A 21002-nucleotide genomic window follows, 5' to 3' on the forward strand; every position below is an offset into this window, starting at 1 on the left:
AAGCCGTCTAGAAATAGTGAGACCCGACAGAGAAAGGGCCCCCTAAATAACAGAACTGCTACAGCTGGAGTTAGGGACCTTTCAAGATGTCCTGACAGTAGTGGGCGTGGGTTTAGAGGTAGTGAGACCTCCAGTAACTCAGGTTTGAGAAGCCCATACAAACGACCCAATAGAGGATGGGACATTACGGAGTCGAACCGGACCTTAGATACCAGGGCATGTGAGTCACACCGCTGTATGACTGACCGCTGGGAGTGGGGGAGACCTGACAAGGTTACGACCCGGAAAGGTGACCTGACGAAGTCAGTGACAGTGACAAATGGTAGGTCCCTAAGGAATGGGCTAATGTCATTGACTAAGGTTCCAGGGGCTGAGTAGCACAATTGTAAAGTACATGGTCTCTATGTGAGCTGGGGGTTATAATGTTATTGTGTATATTATGTGTTCAACCCCACAAGTTTGAACAGAGGGGGGGATATGTAATGCAGCAGCTTGCTAGCATTACTGTAAATGGTCCAGGATGTGTTTTACCTGACCATGTACCTTCCCCTTTAACTGACTGGTCACATGACTGTGACATCACACAGGTCCTGTCAGTATGTGGGTGTCTGTGCACAGGATATATAAACCCTGGTGATTTGAGACAGGTGTGTTCGGTGTGAGAGACATGAGGCCTGTTCCCATGTGTGTGGGACACCGTTCTTCCTAGTGAGGCTGAGTGAAGCCTGGCAGCCTGAAAGGCCGAGCCCGGATCCTGTGAGTCGATGCTAGTGGCCTTGGAAGGCAGAGGCTTGGTGAAGAGTCCGGAAAGGCGCAGACTGGATGGGTGTGAGTGAAACATTCCAGTAGCCTTAGACGGGACGACGGCTAGAGACCCCTACCTGGGAAGCCACAAAGCCACAGTGGTGGCGGATTAAAGGGACTGCAGCAACTAAACCCGGCAAAGGTAATACACTTTGTTACATGGACTGTGTTATGGACATTGCTATAGTATTACCTTGCTGAAGGCTGTGACCTGGGCCAATTGGGCCTGTCTGCTATTTGAGAGACTCCCGGATGTTAAGTGTGTAAACATGCCGGTGACAAACTAAGATGGACATTATGTGTGTGAACACCGGTTTATGATAACATAATAAACTGCTGCATTGAGAAAATACCGGAAGGACATTGCACGTGTGCTTAATTTACCCGGTGCAGCGAGTATCCCCCAGTATGATGACTAGCGCTGCCTTACAGGGGGCACAACCATGGTCGATGACCAGCAAAACGCCGGAGCATCGGTTAAAGCTCCTGATGCTCAACTCGCGCCCGGCACTGCTCAGGCCGGAGCGGCCGCCCCACCAGCAGGGGTCACGATTCCAGTCATGCCCATGGCCCTGCCGTATATCCCTGGAGGAAAATGGCTTCCCCAGTATGATGGTAAACCAGACACCCTGTCTGGATTCAAGAGAAAGATATGCGGTGTGCTGGATATGTATTCAATGACTGGTAAGCAGAGAGCCGCTGTTGTGCTGGGACAATTGACTGGTGCCGCAGAGCGGGAAGTTGAAACCTGGCCAGCCGCAGACCAGGAATCAGTATCCGTTATCTTTAAGAGACTGCAAACTGTGTTTGAAAACCGCACTGAGACAGATCTTCGGATGAGGCTCTACCACTGAGCCCAGAAACCTGAGGACAGTATCCGGGACTACGCCTGGCGCTTACAGGAAGCCCTGCGGGCCCTGAAACAGGTTAGTCCAGCCAGCATACATGGTGAGGACAAAATGTTGACAGAACAGTTCATCCAGGGGTTGAGGTCCCAGGAGGAGAGCAGAACTGTACGGTGGTGGGCCTTAGATCATCCAGATGCCACCTTTGACGCCCTGAAGGACATGGCTATTAAGGGTCTACAGCCCCTGGAAACATCAGGGACTGCTATCCAGCGTTACCAGGGTGGGGCCACCCCAGTGCCCGCAGCACCCACTGCTCCTTCATTAACGGCTGAAACTAAAGTGCAAATTGTCCTCCACTGTCTCTGGTGGGGTCAAGGATTCCACTGTGTGTATGGCATCATCATTTACAGTATACAGTCTGGCAACAGTGGCGTATCTTGGTAATTTGACTTCCTCCTCCCCACAATTGTGGAGAAGTACGGGTACCCTTCCATTGCGTACATCCACTACCCCTCTAGCAGTTAGGAGTGTAGGTCTGTGCTCTGAGCTAAGGGGCTCTACTACCGCCTGGTAGCTCCGTCCTCTGAGACCTATTGCTGCCCTACACCAAATCAGCATCTCACTCATCGGGGGGATCACAATGGGTATCGGGTCTGTCACCCGTACATTACCAATCTCACCACCTGATAGCTTTACCTGTTGCTGGTACAGGAGGGCTCGGATCTCTTTCTGGAGCGCCCTCCTCTGCCCTGGTTTGGCAGTGTCAGCAATCTGTTGGAGTAAGAACAACACTTCTCCCAAACAGTTACCAACAATATTTGTACCAAGTATCATATACGGATTGGTATCACCAGGGTTAGATTCTATAACAATTAGTCCTTGGTCCTTTAGTTCCGCTCTCCCCACCTTCACTGTCACGTCCTTAACCCCTACTAGGTTAAGAGGAAGGCCGTTAGAGGCATACACAGAGAGGTTCGGGGCTGGCGGGTGGAGTTCATCTACGGACCAGAACCTTTTGTAGAGGACATCAGGTATGATGGTTACCTGAGATCCTGTGTCCAGCAGAGCAGGTGTCGCGATGCCATCCAGCACAATGGACAGGAAAGGTCTTCCTCCCACGAACCGGTGGTACCAGCTTGATGGGCCTGGTTGATTTACTCCTGGGTGTCGGCCCTCGGCCCCAGGGTTTGCCCATTTAAAGGACAGTTCCGCGCAGTGTGGCCAGCCTTGTGGCAGCGGTAGCAGATGAAGTCTCCTGGAGGGCGACGTTGGTCGTTGGTCCTCCCACGGGGAGGCGCTGTCCTCCTTCTTCTCCTCATCCAGGGGACATCCTCAGGGCTGTCGGCCAGTAGGATCCTTCCTTCCGGCTCGGGCTCCGTCTGTAGCTGCAGGGTGCTCAGGACAGTGGTCAGGGTTTTACTTAGCTGACGCATTTCAGAGCGTAGGCTGTCTGGCTCGCTAGGGGGCACTGTTTGCATCTTTGTTTCAGCCGTTAATGAAGGAGCAGTGGGTGCTGTGGGCACTGGGATGGCCCCACCCTGATAACGCTGGATAGCAGTATCTGATGTTTCCAGGGGCTGAAGGCCCTTAATAGCCATGTCCTTCAGGGTGTCAAAGGTGGCATTTGGATGATCTAAGGCCACCACCGTACGGTTCTGCTCTCCTCCTGGGACCTCAACCCCCGGATGAATTGTTCTATCAGCATTTTGTTCTCATCATGTATGCTGGCTGGACTAACCTGTTTCAGGGCCCTCAGGGCTTCTTGTAAGCGCCAGGGGTAGTCCCGGATACTGTCCTCAGGTTTCTGGACACAGTGGTAGAACCTCATCCGGAGATCTGCCTCAGTGCGGTTTTCAAAGACAGTTTGCAGTCTCTTAAAGATAATGGATACTGAATCCTGGTCTGCGGCTGGCCAGGTTTCAACTTCCCGCTCTGCGGCACCAGTCAATTGTCCCAGCACAACAGCGGCTCTCTGTTTACCAGTCATTGAGTACATGTCCAATACACCGCATATCATCCTTTTGAATCCAGACAGGGTGTCTGGTTTGCCATCATACTGGGGAAGCCATTTCGCTCCAGGGATATACGGCAGGGCCATGGGTATCAATGGAGTCATGACCCCTGCTGCTGGGGCGGCCGCTCCGGCCTGAGCAGCGCCGGGTGCAAGTTGAGCATCGAGAGCGTTATCCGGTGCTCCTGCGTCTCGCTGGTCATCGGCCATGGTTGCGCCCCCCTAGTGAACCATAGCCTACCTCCTGTTTTTTTAATCAGGTAGGCCGCAGCTCCGCAGATGATTGTCTCCTTCCAGGACCTGATGCTTCCAGGTGCTGCGTCAGAGCGCGAGGCGGGGCCTGGGCTTCGCGCGCTTCTAGCAGTCATGCCTCTCCGATTCCCGCGGTTACACCCCTCTTCTTCCCGTGCAGCGACGCGGTAATGGCGGCGATGTTCACCACAGTTCAATTACGGCACACAGCACCCGGTGGTAACGGGCATGAAATCCTGTTCGTGACGCCAGAAGTTGTCGCGCCCCCAGGGCAATGGGGTACTCTGAGTCCGGGCCGATAGATGCTGGGGGAAAGGGATATGTCACAGTGGCTGGCCCGGTCCGTGGCCCAGGGCGGTCAACTAAAAGGGGGGATAGTTTATAGGGGGTTTATAGTTCGATCGTGACGCCACCTGTGGTTTCTGGCAATATGTACCAGCGCTGCTGCAGACCTCTGAGGCAGTTGATAGGCAGCTAGGATGGAACGGCTCCCCACAGGTGGAGCGGGTCTCAGGGCAGTGTAGAGTTTGATGGTGGGTGGTGATGCTGGGACCTGTAGTGCAGGCGGAATGGCGCAGCAGGAGTAACTGACAGAGACAGGGATTCACTTCAATACCTTTACTGGTGCGGATGTCAGGTACGGTCCAGGGTACTCGGTAGGATGGGTGCACTTCAGGACTTCTCCCCAGTGAGCGGATATAAGGCCTCCTGGTCCGTGTCTGCCTCTCTGTATGCTCCTGGCCAGCCTGCAACTGGGCCTAGCTTCTGTGTCGTGCTGTTCCTTCACCTGTCTCTTGGTAGTAGGACCTTCTGCTGGCAACCACTATCCCTGGTAACGCTGGAGCCTTCGTGGTTCCTGATCCTGTTAAGGGTTTAGCTTCAGGTCGGCCAGGGACTTGTAGTCCTCCTGGTATGCCGGTGATCCCTACTGGGTATAAAGGACCCTGTAGGCGCGGACCCAGTGTCCGGTTTGTATATTCGGGGTGAGCCTATGATGCTCCTCTGCCCCCTCAACTCCTCTCTCCTCTCCTCTTTGCCTTCGGCCACACTCGGGCCCTCAGAACTCAGCAGCAGACGTGCTGCGTCTTCGCTGCTCTCTGTGTCAGTACGCTCTCAGACTCTCTGACTCTGACTGACTGACTGAACTGCCTGGCTCCACCCTCCATATATATATCCCTAACGGGCTCCCTCTGGTGGTATGAGGTGGAAGGGTGGAGATGTTTGTATGTAATGAGGGCCTCTTGTAGAGAAGTCCATCCATGCTCCCTGGGTCCTGTGGTACCTGTGAACAGCAGGGTGCCACACATGGTCCCCGTGCCTCTCCTTATTACCCTTAGCACTGACACTTGCTCCTGCTACGGGATCCTCAGCAATATCACCCCGCAGCGTGACATGGCTGAGTTCTCCTGTACCCTCAAATACATCATCATCATCGTCATCATCATCATCATCTAAAGCTTTGACATTCACAGTATCAGCATTAACCTTACCAACCGTATCAGATCGGGGAGGGGTGTCAGGGACATAATAAGCAAACATCCTCCCCAAATCAGTTCCCAGCAAAACATTTGCAGGTAGATTTTCAGCTACTCCCACTTCCTTCACCCCACTCCCCGCACCCCAATCAATAAAAATGCGGCCAATGGGCAAGGGGCATCGGACGCCCCCAATCCCGGTGACAGTCAGCGTCTTTCCCGGAATAAGAGCTTCAGCGGACACCAGTTCGGGTCGGATGAGGGTTCGTTCGGCCCCAGTGTCCTTGAGGCCTACAGTGACAGTGTCCCCCACAGTGACAGACTGCAAGTTTTCACAGGCCCTCCCAACCGGCCCACCCACCAAAAGAACTGATGCACTAGGCCCTGGGGCCTTGGATGGGGGGTTCTTCCTCTGCTTCTCTGGGCAAGTGGCGCCGAGATGACCAGTCTGGTTGCAGAAATAACACCTGCGGGCATCAGATGCAGACCGGGCATTGGTAACGGGGACAAGGCCTCAGGAAGGTCGGCTGGCAGGGGCAGGAATGGTGGTTGATGGCTTACCCCCTTTCCAGCTGGCGATGACCGGCTTCCGCACCTCTGGTCTCCGGTTGGCCTCGTAGGTGTCTGCGATCTGCGCTGCTTTATTGGCATCTGGTGGCTCTCGATCCATCACGTACTGCCGTACCTCAGTCGGACACAGATGCAGGAACTGGTCTTTCACCATCAGATCCTTTAGCTGCTCAAAGGTGGTCGCTGACAGTCCTTGGATCCACTGCTCAAAGTTGGTTCTGAGCCCATGCACCACATCGCTGTAACTGTCGTGTGGTCCACGTTGGAGGTTCCGGAACTTTTTACGGTACACCTCAGGGGTCAGTTGGAACCTCTGGATTAGGGCCTGCTTAATGGCGTCATAGTTCCCATCGAGGCTCGGAGGAAGAGCCACAAACACATCCAGAGCTTTGCCTCGAAGCCCTGCAGTTAAGTATCGCACCCACTGTTCCTCAGGCAGCTGGTACTGTCTGCAAGTCTTTTCAAAACCCCTCAGAAAGGTGTCGAGGTCGCCGTCCTTTCCCGTCACAGGAAAATGCTCTGGACAGGGCTTAAACAGGGTCGCATTGTTGGTCTCACCGTTCCGTGAGGTGGATGTTGAGATCCAGAGTTGGGCCATCTGCAGTTAATGGGCCCTCTGAGCTTGGGCCTGCCGCTTGGCTCGCTAGGCCTCTCGCTCGGCTCTCTCGCTCGGCCTTTTGCTGGGCTCTCTCGGCCTCTCGCTTGGCCTCTCGCTGGGCTCTCTCGGCCTCTCGCTGGGCTCTCTTGGCCTCTTGCTGGGCTTCGGCTTCTGCTCGCCGCTCGGCAGCCTCCTGGTGCTGCTGAATTACTTTCAGCCGTCCTTCATGATCCTCTGCAGGAAGTTGCTGTAGAGCCATCTGCAGATAGGGGTCCACGCTGCCCTGGTCGCTGACGCGGCGTGTGTCTACAGGTGGGACCCCTGCAGCAGTACTGTCCATATCTCGGCTGACCCCTGGCCCTGCTGAGGTCTTGGCCTCCAGTTGCGCCAGTGCAGCAGCCATTTGTTCTCTGTTTTTGCCGAGGGGGTCAATGCCTTTGGTTATACATATTCCAATAAGAGTGTCCTTTTTCTGCTGGCGGTACCAGAACTCCCCAACTACGACCATGATCACCAAAATAAAAATAGAAAAGAAAAAATGAAGAAGTGTAGGGGTAACTGCTACACATACAGTATTGTCTCAGATCTAATAAACACTGAGTTCCATCTTCAAAACTTTTGTGCAGGGTCCAGGTAAGAACCGTGCAAGTTTTTAGTGAGAGGAATGATTGCTCAAACCAGATCACTAATGTCCTATGATCCCACCGCTTGCCACCAATTGTCACAAAAACACACTTGGTCAGACCTTGCAGCCCTCTGGCGCCCCCTTATCCTGCTGGTCAAACACGGTATTGACCGAGGATAAGCACGGGCGCAGCTGCTCTAATTTATGTCGACTATTGCTGCACGTGATGTGACAGGACGTATATATACCACCAGTTCCTTCCAGGAACGTATATATACCTCCGTCCAACCACCCTCAAACCACAATATCACATAAATACTGGTATACTGCCACCACCGATCGCTTAACAGGTGGATCGGGTACCCGTTAGGTAACGTGAATTAGCGGGTGAGGAATGTGTTTGCTCGACATAGGACAAGAAGAACGAAGCTGGTAAATAATAATGATTTACTCCCGAAAGTGGGCAGTGTTTACAAAAGATGTGCAAGATATTATAAAAGAGACAATTTACATATATGCATAAACAGTTATTAAAATAAAAGGGAAAAGTAATAACAAAACCTGTGCCACGAGGTGATGGTCTCAGATTCTGTGGGGGGGGACAGCTCCCCGGAAATTAGGTGTGATTCCTCCACGCAACGAGGAGTGCTTGCGTCTGACATCCCTGGGTAGAATGAGCCAACATGGCCGTTCTGGTCTTTAGTAAGGAGGCAAAACACTAGGACACCCCCATGTTGTTTAACTCACACGGGGGCTCGGTTTTGTGAACCTACCCAGCTTCACAAGACATAAAAATCCTTCATCTTCCATATCTTGGTATGGGGGGGCCCCACATCCAAGATGGATACATCATGTTTGCCATCACCAATATTCACGGAGATTGATATCAAATATGATATTTCTATGACGTTCAGAAGCTCAGACCCCATTTCCTAGGTTTCTAGTGATTTCCCAGTTATGAATGATACACCATCATAACTGGAAAAAGGTGAGCATCCCAAAAATGTGGTCCACGTGTTTGTGACAAATGAGCATTATTAAACTCGACATTAAAAGTTTGTACAGTTACACAATAGGGCTTTGGAGGGAAAATCCAGTGTAGATCAGTATGCTTGCTTTTGGCTGAGGTTTATGACAGTTATAAAAATTCCTTGTTTGGGGGAAGCAAGAGTAGATTTCTATGGAGGTCCCTTCCAAGTGAACAGGGATTGAGATTTAAGACATCTCTGGCTGTCCTGTCAACATTTTTAAAACTAGGACAAAAATACATTTTGCCTGACAGAGGGGAAGAGACTAGAACTCTAGCGCCACCTACAGGAAGTAGCAATCCTAAAAGTCCCCGTCTCATTTTTAGAAGCACCAGATCTGATTCATCCCTTTTCTTTGGCTGTGGGTGAAGAGGAAGCGGAGATCTCGAGGAAGTCCTGAGCGCCCCCTCCGCCCGTCCCTGGCTCCGCTGACACTTCTGCTTTCGGTATGTTCTCAGGCTCATGTTCATCCAGATTCACAACTTCTCCGAACCTCGCCACAAGGTCCAGACAGCAAGGTAAGGGCTACTTCTCTGTGGGGTCCCAGTCCCCACCATAAGAAGGGCATGTGGGGTGCTGAGATCCCTGGATCCCTGCTGGCAACTGTCAGACCCCACTTCTTGTTCCTCTATATTAGAGAGCAGATAATTAGCGGTGCGGTGAGGGAAACTGTGCCATAAAAGCATATGTGTCCAATTCATCCGAGGTTTCACAGAATACAGAAATGCTGGGAATGAGCCCACCATAATGAGGAGCCCCTCATCGGGAACATGAGAGGTTTATCAGGGGAGCGCTACCACCGAGAAACAGTAATATCTAACCTGCAGAGTGCTGACTAGTGTGTGTGTATGCTGTGCATGTGTGTCTAATGTGTGTGTTGTGCATGTGTGTCTAATGTGTGTGCTGTGCATGTGTGTCTAATGTGTGTGCTGTGAATGTGTGTGTGCTGTGAATGTATGTCTAATGTGTGTGCTGTGCATGTGTGTCTAATGTGTGTGCTGTGAATGTGTGTCTAATGTGTGTGCTGAGAATGTGTGTCTAATGTGTGTGCTGTGTCTGCTGAGAATGTGTGTCTAGTGTGTGTGCTGTGCATGTGACATGTGTGTCTAGTGTGTGTGCTGTGCATGTGTGTCTAGTGTGTGTCCTGTGTGTGCTGTGCATGTGTGTCTAGTGTGTGTCCTGTGCATGTGTGTCTAGTGTGTGTCCTGTGTTTGCTGTGCATGTGTGTCTAGTGTGTGTCCTGTGTGTGCTGTGCATGTGTGTCTAGTGTGTGTGCTGTGCATGTGTATCTAGTGTGTGTCCTGTGTATGCTGTGCATGGGTGTCTAGTGTGTGTGCTGTGCATGTGTATCTAGTGTGTGTCCTGTGTATGCTGTGCATGGGTGTCTAGTGTGTGTGCTGTGCATGTGTGTCTAATGTGTGTGCTGTGCGTGCTGAGAATGTGTGTGTGCTGTGTCTGCTGAGAATGTGTGTCTAGTGTGTGTGCTGTGCATGTGTGTCTACTGTGTGTGCTGTGCATGTGTGTTTAGTGTGTGTCCTGTGTGTGCTGTGCATGTGTGTCTAGTGTGTGTGCTGTGCATGCTTGTGTCTAGTGTGTGTCCTGTGTATGCTGTGCATGTGTGTCTAGTGTGTGTGCTGTGCATGTGTGTGTGCTGTGCATGTGTGTCTAATGTGTGTCCTGTGTATGCTGTGCATATGTGTGTGCTGTGCATGTGTGTCTAGTGTGAGTCCTGTGTATGCTGTGCATGTGTGTCTAGTGTGTATGCTGTGCATATGTGTGTGCTGTGCATGTGTGTCTAGTGTGAGTCCTGTGTATGCTGTGCATGTGTGTCTAGTGTGTGTGCTGTGCATGTGTGTCCTGTGTATGCTGTGCATGTGTGTGTGCTGTGCATGTGTGTCTAGTGTGTGTCCTGTGTATGCTGTGCATGTGTGTCTAGTGTGCATGCTGTGCATGTGTGTCTAGTGTGTGCTGTGCATGTGTGTCTAGTGTGTGCTGTGCATGTGTGTCTAGTGTGTGTCCTGTGTATGCTGTGCATGTGTCTGGTGTGTGTGCTGTACATGTGTGTTTAGTGTGTGTGCTGTGTTTGCTGTGCATGTGTGTCTAGTGTGTGTGCTGTGCATGTGTGTCTAGTGTGTGTGCTGTGCATGTGTGTCTAGTGTGTGTCCTGTGTGTGCTGTGCATGTGTGTCTAGTGTGTGTGCTGTGCATGTGTGTCTAGTGTGTGTCTAGTGTGTGTCCTGTGTGTGCTGTGCATGTGTGTCTAGTGTGTGTGCTGTGCCTGTGTGTCTAGTGTGTGTCCTGTGTATGCTGTGCATGTGTGTCTAGTGTGTGTGCTATGCATGTGTGTGTGCTGTGCATGTGCGTCTAATGTGTGCCCTGTGTATGCTGTGCATGTGTGTGTGCTGTGCATGTGTGTCTAGTGTGTGCCCTGTGTATGCTGTGCATGTGTGTCTAGTGTGTGTGCTGTGCATGTGTGTCTAGTGTGTGCCCTGTGTATGCTGTGCATGTGTGTCTAGTGTGTGTGCTGTGCATGTGTGTCCAGTGTGTGTGCTGTGTATGTGTGTCTAGTGTGTGTGCTGTGCATGTGTGTCTAGTGTGTGTTCTGTGCATGTGTGTCTAGTGTGTGTTCTGTGCATGTGTGTCCTGTGTATGCTGTGCATGTGTGTGTTCTGTGCATGTGTGTCTAGTGTGTGTTCTGTGCATGTGTGTCCTGTGTATGCTGTGCATGTGTGTGTGCTGTGCATGTGTGTCTAGTGTGTGCCCTGTTTATGCTGTGCATGTGTGTCTAGTGTGTGTGCTGTGCATGTGTGTCTAGTGTGTGTCCTGTGTATGCTGTGCATGTGTGTCTAGTGTGCATGCTGTGCATGTGTGTCTAGTGTGTGCTGTGCATGTGTGTCTAGTGTGTGCTGTGCATGTGTGTCTAGTGTGTGTCCTGTGTATGCTGTGCATGTGTCTGGTGTGTGTGCTGTGCATGTGTGTTTAGTGTGTGTGCTGTGTTTGCTGTGCATGTGTGTCTAGTGTGTGTGCTGTGCATGTGTGTCTAGTGTGTGTGCTGTGCATGTGTGTCTAGTGTGTGTCCTGTGTGTGCTGTGCATGTGTGTCTAGTGTGTGTGCTGTGCATGTGTGTCTAGTGTGTGTGCTGTGCATGTGTGTCTAGTGTGTGTCCTGTGTCTGCTGTGCATGTGTGTCTAGTGTGTGTGCTGTGCATGTGTGTCTAGTGTGTGTCTAGTGTGTGTCCTGTGTGTGCTGTGCATGTGTGTCTAGTGTGTGTGCTGTGCATGTGTGTCTAGTGTGTGTCCTGTGTATGCTGTGCATGTGTGTCTAGTGTGTGTGCTGTGCATGTGCGTCTAATGTGTGTCCTGTGTATGCTGTGCATGTGTGTGTGCTGTGCATGTGTGTCTAGTGTGTGTCTAGTGTGTGTCCTGTGTGTGCTGTGCATGTGTGTCTAGTGTGTGTGCTGTGCATGTGTGTCTAGTGTGTGTCCTGTGTATGCTGTGCATGTGTGTCTAGTGTGTGTGCTGTGCATGTGTGTCTAATGTGTGTCCTGTGTATGATGTGCATGTGTGTGCTGTGCATGTGTGTCTAGTGTGTGCCCTGTGTGTGCTGTGCATGTGTGTCTAGTGTGTGTGCTGTGCATGTGCGTCTAATGTGTGTCCTGTGTATGCTGTGCATGTGTGTCTAGTGTGTGTTCTGTGCATGTGTGTGTGCTGTGCATGTGTGTCTAGTGTGTGCCCTGTGTATGCTGTGCATGTGTGTCTAGTGTGTGTGCTGTGCATGTGCGTCTAGTGTGTGTCCTGTGTATGCTGTGCATGTGTGTCTAGTGTGTGTGCTGTGCATGTGTGTGTGCTGTGCATGTGTGTCTAGTGTGTGCCCTGTGTATGCTGTGCATGTGTGTCTAGTGTGTGTGCTGTGCATGTGTGTATGCTGTGCATGTGTGTCTAGTGTGTGCCCTGTGTGTGCTGTGCATGTGTGTCTAGTGTGTGTGCTGTGCATGTGCGTCTAATGTGTGTCCTGTGTATGCTGTGCATGTGTGTCTAGTGTGTGTTCTGTGCATGTGTGTCTAATGTGTGTCCTGAGTATGTGTGTCTAGTGTGTGTGCTGTGCATGTGTGTGTGCTGTGCATGTGTGTCTAGTGTGTGCCCTGTGTATGCTGTGCATGTGTGTCTAGTGTGTGTGCTGTGCATGTGCGTCTAATGTGTGTCCTGAGTATGTGTGTCTAGTGTGTGTGCTGTGCATGTGTGTGTGCTGTGCATGTGTGTCTAGTGTGTGCCCTGTGTATGCTGTGCATGTGTGTCTAGTGTGTGTTCTGTGCATGTGTGTGTGCTGTGCATGTGTGTCTAGTGTGTGCCCTGTGTATGCTGTGCATGTGTGTCTAGTGTGTGTGCTGTGCATGTGCGTCTAATGTGTGTCCTGTGTATGCTGTGCATGTGTGTCTAGTGTGTGTGCTGTGCATGTGTGTCTAGTGTGTGTTCTGTGCATGTGTGTCTAGTGTGTGTGCTGTGCATGTGTGTCCAGTGTGTGTTCTGTGCATGTGTGTCCAGTGTGTGTTCTGTGCATGTGTGTCTAGTGTGTGTGCTGTGCATGTGTGTCCAGTGTGTGTTCTGTGCATGTGTGTCCAGTGTGTGTTCTGTGCATGTGTGTCTAGTGTGTGTTCTGTGCATGTGTGTCTAGTGTGTGTTCTGTGCATGTGTGTCTAGTGTGTGTTCTGTGCATGTGTGTCTAGTGTGTGTCTAGTGGGTGCTGTGTCAGACCGCCCAAATTTTGAAGAAAAGAAAGAGGGTCAGATCATGTGGCGTGTGTATTGCGCCCGTGGTAACTTTTGGCCATGCGCCTGGCAGGAGGAGTTGTCAGAGGGGCGCTAGCAGTGAGGGACACACAGCAGACGCTCGAGACTGCAGGGCGTAGAATCCAGGACTGTCCACTGTGTCCAGGACAGATGAGTCTAGAGACGGGCGGATGGTTCCTGGGTCTCTGGTCCCCGGCGGGTGGACGTAGGCCGTGAATCTCTCACCTCCCGGAGCCCCCGGCGGCTGCTGATCCCCCCGGGCCGCAGCGACGTCCTCTGTGCGTCCGGCTCATCTCTCGGATTATTTCTTTCTCCTTCATTCGCAGTCGGAGCCGCCAGATCTTTCTCATCTCTATGTGGCGTCACTATACGACATCCGGCGTCTGTGGCCGTGTTCACACGGTGCAGAAATACTGCAGGATCCGCACCAGACTCCACAATAACCATCTTCTCCCTTATTTGATGCGATTCTGGTGCAGATGTGAAGACGCCTTTTTAATGTGTTTTTTATATACAGAAAAGCTTTGATTCTTAATAAAGTTTCTGCAGTTTTTTACCTGCGTTTTTTTTTTTAGGCTCCACAAGAAGACGAGAGAGAAAAAAGCACCAAAACCGCAGCGTTCACCGGTGTTTTCAGACCACAGGGGGCGCCCTTCTCATGAAATCACATCCCCTTTGCTTGGACAGTTAAACAGCAGAATTTTGTGCAAGAGAAGCCACAAAAAAGACGCGGCATTTACGCTACATGTGAACAAGGTCTAAATGTCCAAGCAGAGTGGATGTGACTCCATGAGGTCTCCGCTCTCTGAGCTCTGAAGACTCTGCTGAACTCTGCGGTTTTGGAGCATTTTCTCTCTCTGGCTTCTTCTGAAAAAAAAACACTTTTTGCTGGTTTGTGATCTTTATTATTTAAAAAAAAAAACCACATTAAAAATGACTATTTTTTTCATTATCAATGAAGATTATTGTTATTATTTTTCATAATTAACAAAAAACACCTGCAAAAGTCCCTTAGTCTGTTTCAGTAGGCTCCACAATCAAACCTGTTGTTATAAAGTATTCTAATTTACTGAGATAATGACTTTTGTGTTTTCAATGGCTGAAATAGATCCCTCTGTGTGTAATGACTCTATATAATAGATCCCTCTGTGTGTAATGACTCTATATAATAGATCCCTCTGTGTGTAATGACTCTATATAATAGATCCCTCTGTGTGTAATGACTCTATATAATAGATCCCTCTGTGTGTAATGACTCTATATAATAGATCGCTCTGTGTGTAATGACTCTATATAATAGATCCCTCTGTGTGTAATGACTCTATATAATAGATCCCTCTGTGTGTAATGACTCTATATAATAGATCCCTCTGTGTGTAATGACTCTATATAATAGATCCCTCTGTGTGTAATGACTCTATATAATAGATCCCTATGTGTGTAATGACTCTATATAATAGATCCCTCTGTGTGTAATGACTCTATATAATAGATCCCTCTGTGTGTAATGACTCTATATAATAGATCCCTCTGGGTGTAATGACTCTATATAATAGATCCCTCTGCCTGTAATGACTCTATATAATAGATCCCTCTGCGTGTAATGACTCTATATAATAGATCCCTCTGCGTGTAATGACTCTATATAATAGATCCCTCTGTGTGTAATGACTCTATATAATAGATCCCTCTGCCTGTAATGACTCTATATAATAGATCCCTCTGTGTGTAATGACTCTATATAATAGATCCCTCTGTGTGTAATGACTCTATATAATAGATCCCTTTGCCTGTAATGACTCTATATAATAGATCCCTCTGCCTGTAATGACTCTATATAATAGATCCCTCTGTGTGTAATGACTCTATATAATAGATCCCTCTGTGTGTAATGACTCTATATAATAGATCACTCAGTGTGTAATGACTCTATATAATAGATCGCTCTGTGTGTAATGACTCTATATAATAGATCCCTCTGTGTGTAATGACACTATATAATAGATCACTCTGTGTGTAATGACTCTATATAATAGATCCCTCTGTGTGTAATGACTCTATATAATAGATCCCTCTGTGTATAATGACTCTATATAATAGATCGCTCTGTGTGTAATGACTCTATATAATAGATCCCTCTGTGTGTAATGACTCTATATAATAGATCCCTCTGTGTGTAATGACTCTATATAATAGATCGCTCTGTGTGTAATGACACTATATAATAGATCACTCTGTGTGTAATGACTCTATATAATAGATCCCTCTGTGTGTAATGACTCTATATAATAGATCCCTCTGCGTGGAATGATTCTATATAATAGATCCCTCTGTGTGTAATGACTCTATATAATAGATCCCTCTGTGTGTAATGACTCTATATAATAGATCCCTCTGTGTGTAATGACTCTATATAATAGATCGCTCTGTGTGTAATGACTCTATATAATAGATGGCTCTGTGTGTAATGACTCTATATAATAGATCACTCTGTGTGTAATGACTCTATATTATAGATCCCTCTGTGTGTAATGACTCTATATAATAGATCCCTCTGCGTGGAATGACTCTATATAATAGATCCCTCTGTGTGGAATGACTCTATATAATAGATTCCTCTGTGTGGAATGACTCTATATAATAGATCCCTCTGTGTGTAATGACTCTATATAATAGATCCCTCTGTGTGGAATGACTCTATATAATAGACCCCTCTGTGTGGAATGACTCTATATAATAGATCCCTCTGTGTGGAATGACTCTATATAATAGATCCCTCTGCGTGTAATGACTCTATAGAATAGATCCCTCTGCGTGTAATGACTCTATAGAATAGATCCCTCTGTGTGTAATGACTCTATATAATAGATCCCTCTGTGTGTAATGACTCTATATAATAGATCCCTCTGTGTGTAATGACTCTATATAATAGATCCCTCTGTGTGTAATGACTCTATATAATAGATCCCTCTGTGTGTAATGACTCTATATAATAGATCCCTCTGTGTGTAATGACTCTATATAATACATCCCTCTGTGTGTAATGACTCTATATAATAGATCCCTCTGTGTGTAATGACTCTATATAATAGATTCCTCTGCCTGTAATGACTCTATATAATAGATCCCTCTGCGTGTAATGACTCTATATAATAGATCCCTCTGTGTGTAATGACTCTATATAATAGATCCCTCTGTGTGTAATGACTCTATATAATAGATCCCTCTGCCTGTAATGACTCTATATAATAGATCCCTCTGTGTGTAATGACTCTATATAATAGATCCCTCTGTGTGTAATGACTCTATATAATAGATCCCTCTGCCTGTAATGACTCTATATAATAGATCCCTCTGCCTGTAATGACTCTATATAATAGATCCCTCTGTGTGTAATGACTCTATATAATAGATCCCTCTGTGTGTAATGACTCTATATAATAGATCCCTCTGTGTATAATGACACTATATAATAGATCACTCTGTGTGTAATGACTCTATATAATAGATCACTCAGTGTGTAATGACTCTATATAATAGATCGCTCTGTGTGTAATGACTCTATATAATAGATCCCTCTGTGTGTAATGACACTATATAATAGATCACTCTGTGTGTAATGACTCTATATAATAGATCCCTCTGTGTGTAATGACTCTATATAATAGATCCCTCTGTGTATAATGACTCTATATAATAGATCGCGCTGCGTGGAATGATTCTATATAATAGATCCCTCTGTGTGTAATGACTCTATATAATAGATGGCTCTGTGTGTAATGACTCTATATAATAGATCACTCTGTGTGTAATGACTCTATATTATAGATCCCTCTGTGTGTAATGACTCTATATAATAGATCCCTCTGCGTGGAATGACTCTATATAATAGATCCCTCTGTGTGGAATGACTCTATATAATAGATCCCTCTGTGTGGAATGACTCTATATAATAGATCCCTCTGTGTGTAATGACTCTATATAATAGATCCCTCTGTGTGGAATGACTCTATATAATAGACCCCTCTGTGTGGAATGACTCTATATAATAGATCCCTCTGTGTGGAATGACTCTATATAATAGATCCCTCTGCGTGTAATGACTCTATAGAATAGATCCCTCTGCGTGTAATGACTCTATAGAATAGATCCCTCTGTGTGTAATGACTCTATAGAATAGATCCCTCTGCGAGTAATGACTCTATAGAATAGATCCCTCTGCGTGTAATGACTCTATAGAATAGATCCCTCTGCGTGTAATGATTCTATAGAATAGATCCCTCTGCGTGTAATGACTCTATAGAATAGATCCCTCTGCGTGTAATGACTCTATATAATAGATCCCTCTGCCTGTAATGACTCTATATAATAGATCCCTCTGCCTGTAATGACTCTATATAATAGATCCCTCTGCGTGTAATGACTCTATATAATAGATCCCTCTGTGTGTAATGACTATATATAATAGATCCCTCTGTGTGTAATGACTCTATATAATAGATCCCTCTGCGTGTAATGTCTCTATATAATAGATCCCTCTGTGTGTAAGACTCTATATAATAGATCCCTCTGTGTGTAATGACTATATATAGTAGATCCCTCTGTGTGTAATGACTCTATATAATAGATCCCTCTGTGTGTAATGACTCTATATAATAGATCACTCAGTGTGTAATGACTCTATATAATAGATCGCTCTGTGTGTAATGACTCTATATAATAGATCCCTCTGTGTGTAATGACACTATATAATAGATCACTCTGTGTGTAATGACTCTATATAATAGATCCCTCTGTGTGTAATGACTCTATATAATAGATCCCTCTGTGTATAATGACTCTATATAATAGATCGCGCTGCGTGGAATGATTCTATATAATAGATCCCTCTGTGTGTAATGACTCTATATAATAGATGGCTCTGTGTGTAATGACTCTATATAATAGATCACTCTGTGTGTAATGACTCTATATTATAGATCCCTCTGTGTGTAATGACTCTATATAATAGATCCCTCTGCGTGGAATGACTCTATATAATAGATCCCTCTGTGTGGAATGACTCTATATAATAGATCCCTCTGTGTGGAATGACTCTATATAATAGATCCCTCTGTGTGTAATGACTCTATATAATAGATCACTCTGTGTGGAATGACTCTATATAATAGACCCCTCTGTGTGGAATGACTCTATATAATAGATCCCTCTGTGTGGAATGACTCTATATAATAGATCCCTCTGCGTGTAATGACTCTATAGAATAGATCCCTCTGCGTGTAATGACTCTATAGAATAGATCCCTCTGTGTGTAATGACTCTATAGAATAGATCCCTCTGCGAGTAATGACTCTATAGAATAGATCCCTCTGCGTGTAATGACTCTATAGAATAGATCCCTCTGCGTGTAATGACTCTATAGAATAGATCCCTCTGCGTGTAATGACTCTATAGAATAGATCCCTCTGCGTGTAATGACTCTATATAATAGATCCCTCTGCCTGTAATGACTCTATATAATAGATCCCTCTGCCTGTAATGACTCTATATAATAGATCCCTCTGCGTGTAATGACTCTATATAATAGATCCCTCTGCGTGTAATGACTATATATAATAGATCCCTCTGTGTGTAATGACTCTATATAATAGATCCCTCTGCGTGTAATGTCTCTATATAATAGATCCCTCTGTGTGTAAGACTCTATATAATAGATCCCTCTGTGTGTAATGACTATATATAGTAGATCCCTCTGTGTGTAATGACTCTATATAATAGATCCCTCTGTGTGTAATGACTCTATATAATAGATCCCTCTGTGTGTAATGACTCTATATAATCGCTCTGTGTGTAATGACTCTTTATAATAGATCCCTCTGTGTGTAATTACTCTATATAATAGATTCCTCTGTGTGTAATGGATCTATATAGTAGATCCCTCTGTGTGTAATGACTCTATATAATAGATTCCTCTGCGAGTAATGACTCTATATAATAGATCCCTCTGTGTGTAATGACTCTATATAATAGATCCCTCTGTGTGTAATGACTCTATATAATAGATCCCTCTGTGTAATGAGTCTATATAATAGATCCCTCTGTGTAATGAGTCTATATAATAGATCCCTCTGTGTGTAATGACTCTATATAATAGATCCCTCAGTGTGTAATGACTATATATAATAGATCACTGTGTGTAATGACTCTATATAATAGATCCCTCTGTGTGTAATGACTCTATATAATAGATCCCTCTGCGTGTAATGGCTCTATATAATAGATCCCTGTGAGTGTAATGACTCTTTATAATAGATCCCTCTGTGTGTAATGGCTTTATATAATAGATCCCTCTGTGTGTAATGACTCTATATAATAGATCGCGCTGCGTGGAATGACTCTATATAATAGATCCCTCTGTGTGGAATGACTCTATATAATAGATCCCTCTGTGTGGAATGACTCTATATAATAGATCCCTCTGTGTGGAATGACTCTATATAATAGATCGCTCTGTGTGGAATGACTCTATATAATAGATCCCTCTGTGTGGAATGACTCTATATAATAGATCCCTCTGTGTGGAATGACTCTATATAATAGATCCCTCTGTGTGGAATGACTCTATATAATAGATCCCTCTGTGTGGAATGACTCTATATAATAGATCCCTCTGCATGGAATGACTCTATATAATAGATCCCTTTGTGTGTAATGACTCTATATAATAGATCCCTCTGCCTGTAATGACTCTATATAATAGATCCCTCTGCCTGTAATGACTCTATATAATAGATCCCTCTGTGTGTAATGACTCTATATAATAGATCCCTCTGTGTGTAATGACTCTATATAATAGATCCCTCTGTGTATAATGACACTATATAATAGATCACTCTGTGTGTAATGACTCTATATAATAGATCACTCAGTGTGTAATGACTCTATATAATAGATCGCTCTGTGTGTAATGACTCTATATAATAGATCCCTCTGTGTGTAATGACACTATATAATAGATCACTCTGTGTGTAATGACTCTATATAATAGATCCCTCTGTGTGTAATGACTCTATATAATAGATCCCTCTGTGTATAATGACTCTATATAATAGATCGCGCTGCGTGGAATGATTCTATATAATAGATCCCTCTGTGTGTAATGACTCTATATAATAGATGGCTCTGTGTGTAATGACTCTATATAATAGATGGCTCTGTGTGTAATGACTCTATATAATAGATCACTGTGTGGAATGACTCTATATAATAGATCCCTCTGTGTGGAATGACTCTATATAATAGATCCCTCTGCGTGGAATGACTCTATATAATAGATCCCTCTGTGTGGAATGACTCTATATAATAGATCCCTCTGTGTGTAATGACTCTATATAATAGATCCCTCTGTGTGGAATGACTCTTTATAATAGACCCCTCTGTGTGGAATGACTCTATATAATAGATCCCTCTGTGTGGAATGACTCTATATAATAGATCCCTCTGCGTGTAATGCCTCTATAGAATAGATCCCTCTGCGTGTAATGACTCTATAGAATAGATCCCTCTGCGTGTAATGACTCTATAGAATAGATCCCTCTGCGAGTAATGACTCTATAGAATAGATCCCTCTGCGTGTAATGACTCTATAGAATAGATCCCTCTGCGTGTAATGACTCTATAGAATAGATCCCTCTGCGTGTAATGACTCTATATAATAGATCCCTCTGCGTGTAATGACTCTACATAATATATCCCTCTGCCTGTAATGACTCTATATAATAGATCCCTCTGCCTGTAATGACTCTATATAATAGATCCCTCTGCGTGTAATGACTCTATATAATAGATCCCTCTGTGTGTAATGACTATATATAATAGATCCCTCTGTGTGTAATGACTCTATATAATAGATCCCTCTGCGTGTAATGTCTCTATATAATAGATCCCTCTGTGTGTAAGACTCTATATAATAGATCCCTCTGTGTGTAATGACTATATATAGTAGA

At 46.0% G+C, this 21002-nt stretch overlaps 1 protein-coding gene across 1 annotated transcript in view; it reads left to right on the top strand.

Moving 5' to 3' along the window:
• Window positions 1–21002, top strand: part of LOC141243039 (complement C1q subcomponent subunit B-like) — a 102723-nt gene that overhangs the window by 48316 nt on the left and 33405 nt on the right. Inside the window, exon 2 of the mRNA XM_073668887.1 lies at window positions 8538–8729. Within this exon, the coding sequence (XP_073524988.1) occupies window positions 8660–8729 (70 nt within the window). The 5' untranslated portion in view covers window positions 8538–8659. The remainder of the gene's footprint in view (window positions 1–8537; window positions 8730–21002) is intronic.

This window comes from Phyllobates terribilis, unplaced genomic scaffold (assembly GCF_046119375.1).
Source record: "Phyllobates terribilis strain yellow unplaced genomic scaffold, ASM4611937v1 Scaffold_1106__1_contigs__length_416464, whole genome shotgun sequence".
Classification (NCBI taxonomy): domain Eukaryota; kingdom Metazoa; phylum Chordata; class Amphibia; order Anura; family Dendrobatidae; genus Phyllobates; species Phyllobates terribilis.